Below are 6,251 nucleotides of genomic sequence, written 5' to 3'. Positions count from 1 at the left end.
TGATCATGGAGGGCCAATAGACATGATTTCGATATAGTACCCATGTCATTTTCATCCCAACCTGATGAGCACCACATATGCCTTTATGGACTTCTCCTACAGCATTGTCTTTATCATCTTGACTTAGACATCTCGAAAGACTCCCTTCGATTCCTTTCTTCTACAACTCATCAGCCATAAAAGACAAAATTCATTGCTCGCAATTTTATCTTTCTATCGACTCGAATGCTAGGATTCTTTAAATACACAGCAATGGGTTTCCTCCAATCATTATCTTCCCAATTATCCACACATAAACATCTCTTTCATCCATAGGCACCAATATTTGGCGGATATTTGCCAACTTTTTTAATGTTTCTGCGCCTATCCTATACCTTGAAGCAATCTGGGCCAACTCATTAGAAATTTCATTCTGGATCCTTGGGATATAGACCAGTGAGACTTTTCGAAAAGAAGTTAACAATTCCCAAGCCGTTGCAAAATATTTCTGCAACGTCTCATTGTTACACTTGAACTCCTTTGACAATTGTTTCAAGACCAATTGAGAATTCCCTAAGATCTGGACTTCCAAAGCACCTTTCCCAATTAAGATTTCCAAGCCTAAAATCAAAGCCTCATATTCTGCCATATTATTCGAGAAAGGATACTTTAGCTCGAACAAAAATTCTGATGGGATTCCTTCTAGTGACACAATGAGAATTCCTACCCCTGCACCATCCTTGTGCTTCGATCTATCAAAATATAACTTCCAATAATCGACTTTAACGTCGAGTACATTTGCCCCCTATCCATTCAAATTATTCAAGTTATCAACTAAAAAATCTGCAATAACCTGGCCTTTCATAGCTTTTGCTGGGTGGTATGCGAAATTGTTACTCTGAGGTTGTAAAATTTATTGTTCGTTCTCTCCCTGGCAATGGCGCCAACAAACTGGTGTACAATACCATGGTCCAAACATAACTTCACAACTTCGCACAACTAACCAGCAAGTGCACTGGGTCGTCCAAGTAATAAAACCTTACGTGAGTAAGGGTCGATCCCACGGAGATTGTTGGTATGAAGTAAGCTATGGTCATCTTGTAAATCTCAGTCAGGCAGATATCAAATGGTTATGGAGTTTTCGAATAATAATAATAAATAAACAGAAAATAAAGATAGAAATACTTATGTAATTCATTGGTGAGAATTTCAAATAAGCATATAGAGATGCTTTTGTTCCTCTGAACCTCTGCTTTCCTGCTGTCTTCATCCAACAAGTCCTACTCCTTTCCATGGCAAGCTTTCTGTAAGGGCATCACCGTTGTCAATGGCTACATCCCATCCTCTCTGTGAAAATGGTCCAAATACTCTGTCACGGCATGGCTAATCATCTGGAGGTTCTCGATCATGCTGGAATAGGATTCACCCTCCTTTTTGCGTCTGTCACTACGCCCAGCACTCGCGAGTTTGAAGTTCGTCACAGCCATCCCTTCCCAGATCCTGCTCGGAATACCACAGACAAGGTTTAGACTTTCCGGATCTCAGGAATGGCCATCCATGGGTTCTAACTTATACCACGAAGATACTAATAACTCGGACTCGGTCCCCTGTATTAGATATCCAAGAGATATTCATTCTAGCTTGTTTGCATGTAGAACGGAAGTGTTTGTCAGGCACGCGTTCATAAGTGAGAATGATGATGAGCGTCACATATCATCACATTCATCATGTTCTTGGGTACGAATAGATATCTTAGAAGCGAAATAAGTTGAATTGAATATAAAACAGTAGTACTTTGCGTTAAATCATGAGGAATAGCAGAGCTCCACACCTTAATCTATGGAGTGCAGAAACTCTACCGTTGAAAAATACATAAGTGAAAGGTTCAGGCATGGCCGAATGGCCAGCCCCCCCCCCCCATATGTGATCAATATGATCCAAAGATGAACTAAAAAATCATAAGATGTCCAATACAATAGTAAAAAAGTCCTATTTATACTAAACTAGTTACTAGGATTTACAGAAGTAAGTAATTGATGCATAAATCCACTTCCGGGGCCCACTTGGTGTGTGCTTGGGCTGAGCTTGAGGTTTACACGTGCAGAGGCTTCTTCTGGAGTTGAACGCCAAGTTGTAACGTGTTTTTGGCATTCAACTCTGGTTCGTGACGTGTTTCTGGCGTTTAACTCCAGACTGCAGCATAAAACTGGCGTTCAACGCCCTTTTGCATCGTCTAAACGCGGCCAAAGTATGGACTATTATATATTGCTGGAAAGCTCTGGATGTCTACTTTCCAACCAATTGGAAGCGCGCCATTTTGAGTTCTGTAGCTCCAGAAAATCCACTTTGAGTGCAGGGAGGTCAGAATCCAACAGCATCAGTAGTCCTTCTTCAACCTCTGAATCTGATTTTTGCTCAAGTCCCTCAATTTCAGTCAGAAAATACCTAAAATCACAGAAAAATACACAAACTCATAGTAAAGTCCAGAAATGTGAATTCAACATAAAAACTAATAAAAACATCCCTAAAAGTAACTAGATCCTACTAAAAACATACTAAAAATAATGCCAAAAAGCGTATAAATTATCCGCTCATCACAGGGACATACTGCAAATCAAATTCTGGCAAAGCTAACATCCATTTTCCCGAACAACCTCGTAACATTGGAAAACTCAACATGTACTTGACAAGATCAGTTTGTGCAACAACTTTGACAGGTTTAGCTACCATATAACACTTTAATTTCATGCATGCATAGTATAAGGATAAACACAATCTTTCTACTGGGGAATACCTTGCCTCGATATCGGTCAAAACTCGAATAAGGTAATAAATCGCCCGTTCATGTCCATTCTCATCATCTTGGGCTAACATACACCCAATTGTGTTTGTAGATGCTGCAATGTACAATTTCAAGGACTCATATGGGCGAACATTCGCCATTATTGGAGCCTTAGATAAATAAGACTTTATCGATTCGAATGTCTGTTAATGCTCATGTTTCCATTCAAACTGTGAATCATTTTTTAGTTTTACTGAAGGTAAAAATACTCAAGTTCGATCAGAAAGATTCAAAATAAACCTTCAAAGATAATTTACTTTCTCCAAGAACGATTGCACTTCTTTTTCCGATTTAGGAGAAGACAATGCCAAAATTGTATCAGCTTTACTCTTATCGATTGCAATCCCTTTTTTGTGAACAACAACACCTAGGAAGTTTCCTGCCGACACACCAAAGGCGCATTTTAAAGGATTCATTTTTAATCCCTTTTTCCGCATAGTTATAAATGCCTTTCTTAAGTGATCAATGTGTTGATTCACTGAATTTGACTTAACCATGACATCATCAATATATACCTTCATAAATCTCCCAATATACTGATGGAATATGGCATTCATTGCATGTTGGTAAGTTGCACTAGTATTTTTTAAACCAAAAGGCATAACTACCCACTCATAAGTGCCTAATGCTCCGGGACAACGGAAAGCAGTTTTGGACACATCATCTTCCGCAATGAAGATTTGGTTATATCCTGAAAAACCGTCTATAAAACTTAAACTGTCGTTCCCTGTTACAGAATTGATTAACATATATGCTATGGGCATGAAATATTCATCTTTCGGGGTGGCATTATTCAAATCTCTAAAATCAATACACACCCTTAATTTTCCATTTTTCTTCATCACAGGAACAATATTCGAAACCCATTCATGATAACATGCGGTATGAATAAATTTTACTTTAATCAACCGTTCTATTTCTTTCTTAATCTTTTGATTGATTTCTGGAGCAAAACGTCGAGGAGTTTGCTTCACAGGTCGAGCATTCGATTTTAATGCTAATCGATGTTCTACGAGAGAACGATTGAGACCGGCATCTCATGATAATACCAAGAAAAACAATCTTTAAATTCATGTAAAAGATGGAAAAGTTCAATTTGAAAAGGATCCGCAAGATCTTTACAGATATAAGTAATTCAAACATCATCAACAGATCCCAAATTAATTTTCTCTAAGGGATCTTGGGATTTAAATCCTTTTAAGTGATCCTCATCTTTTACCGAATATTTTTCAAAACCCAAAGGTTCTAAATCACAGATGCAATCAAAAAAGAAATCAACAGATTCATTAGGAATAGAATGAACTTGATCATTTGCTAGATTAACAACAGCTTCATTTTCGATACAATGAACTTCTGCTATTTTATTAGCATTTTGACTAATAATATCATTTGAATTACATAATGAATAAAAACTTAAACCATGACTAAATTCGATTGAAGACATCGAATTGTCGCTACTAAAAGAAGAAATTACGTTCCTAAATGATTCAACTTCATCAGAAGAACCAATTTTATTCTCTACTGAAGGGAAATTACTTATATAATTATTTACAATTACTAGGTAATCTGAGACATCTTGGGCATGTTCCATCGAACAACATCTCGAATCCATTCTAAGACGAACAATCCCAACCAATTGGGGGCACAGTGAGGTGTGGATGGCACAGTTTCACCGTCAGGCCTTCTGAAGACAAATAGCAGCCCTCACAATTGTAAGAATTTAACATACTGTCAATATTTAAAGGCTTCAATTTCGGACTATATACCCTAAAATCGACATGTAGATGTTCGACATACAAATTCGAATCAGCCTTAACAATTTCAGGCTTTCCATCTTTTGTCCAAAGGAGGACACTCTGATGCATAGTAGATGGTACAACTCCATGACCGTGAATCCAGTCCCGACCCAGTAAAGCATTATAACTTGTCCTCAAAGGCATCATCACAAAAATAGTGTTTCGCTCAGAAGACCCCACTTTCACCCCCAAGGTAACCAGACCTTTTGCAGGAGTAAAAATACCACTAAAGTCTGTTACAGCAATGTTAGTGGGAACCAAATCATCAGGATGCTTACCAACTTTCATCAGCATTCTCTCCGTTAAGAGACTTATTGCTGCTCCACCATCAATTAAAACTTTATTTACTTTAATTCCACTTAAGTAGTAGTAATATGAAGTGGGCGAAGATGAGATTTTTGTTTTTCAGAAGGCCTCAGAAAATACCCTGGTTCATCCTCATATCGGATGAAAGAAAAAGCTTCTTCAGCATCTATGTCGTAATCTTCTTCAGGGTCGCCTTCATACTCACCCAAGTATTCAGTTGGAATAATTGAAACACTTCCAACCATTTCATCATCTCTCTCTTCGAAATACTCTTCATCCAAGTCGACATCCTTGTCTTTGTCATCTCCTGGAGTATGAGCTATCGCCTTGCCTTTATCCAACTTCGCAGGGGAAGGAATACCCCTTGGGCATGTTTCCCCATCAGAGGGAAAAACTATTTGAGAGTGTACCGAAGGCGTTGCCCCCTTGCCTTTACCAGAATTAGTTTTCTTATTTTGTGGTTGATCCTAACTTCCTCTACCCCTTGAATACCCTCTGGCTCGACCACGGTGGTAAGGATATTGACCTCGAGGAGAACCCCAATGTCCTCACTGTGGGTTCCGTCGGTATTGGGCATCTCGACTCTGAAATTATTGACAATTTCGAATCCATTGAACTCCTATAGCCTGAGAACGGCTCATTGGTGCGACAGCATTCTGCTAAGGAGCCTTGGAACTTTGTCCCTCCACTCGTCTAATTGGTTGCTTTTGACGAGCTTGCTCCTCTCTATGAGCCAAGTCCTTTTTCATCCTCTCTTTCTCGAAAATTGCTACAACTTCAGCATCAAACACAACATTGCATCGAAGACACAAAGATACGTCCCGATCTTTAAGTTTTTGCTATATAAGGAACTCCAATAATCCATCCCCTACACCAGGGTATACAGATCAGACTTGTGACTCGAAATCACCTAGAGCCACATCAAAATCATAATACATTCCAACCATATTTACTCCAAAATATGGTTCAACAAAATCGGCCTCAACATCGAAAGGATCAGCATCAACTTTCATCTCTTTCTTCCCATCATCAAACTTCAAACGTCCTTCCATAATGGTCTCCTGTATCAAGTCCCTGAAACGAACACAACTGTTAGTCGAATGAGTGGTTGCTTGGTGAAATTTACAACAAAGTTTCCCTTTTAAATCTTTCACCGAAAGTAAAGTTCCACCCTCAGGCAGAATTAACTGTTTATCTTTAAGCAATACATCAAAAATCTGATCAGATTTTGAGATATCAAAACTATATTTCTTTCCACTCTTTAGTTTTGAATCATTCGACTTTTCATTACTAGGGAGCTTTTTAAGTAAAGAACAAACATATGGAGG

The 6,251-nt window shown here is 38.5% G+C and overlaps 1 protein-coding gene across 1 annotated transcript; it reads right to left on the bottom strand.

Moving 5' to 3' along the window:
- LOC110269489 lies at window positions 239-2,922 on the bottom strand. The gene is made up of 2 exons (XM_021117353.1): window positions 2,578-2,922; window positions 239-784 (listed from the first exon to the last, which is right to left on the bottom strand). Exons 1-2 carry the CDS (start codon window positions 2,920-2,922, stop codon window positions 239-241), a joined length of 891 nt encoding a protein of 296 aa, XP_020973012.1.

This window comes from Arachis ipaensis, chromosome B03 (assembly GCF_000816755.2).
Source record: "Arachis ipaensis cultivar K30076 chromosome B03, Araip1.1, whole genome shotgun sequence".
In the NCBI taxonomy this organism is placed as follows: domain Eukaryota; kingdom Viridiplantae; phylum Streptophyta; class Magnoliopsida; order Fabales; family Fabaceae; genus Arachis; species Arachis ipaensis.
The sequence above is the reverse complement of the archived record's forward strand: the minus strand, read 5'-3'. Positions and strand labels throughout refer to the sequence as shown.

Coding starts and splice junctions, on each gene's coding strand:
- LOC110269489 (XM_021117353.1), bottom strand. CDS start 2,922: ATGGCGAATGTTCGCCCATATGAGTCCTTGAAATTGTACATTGCAGCA. Junction 785..2,577: donor TTGATTTGCAGTATGTCCCT/GTGATGAGCGGA, acceptor TTGAATGGATAG/GGGGCAAATGTACTCGACGT.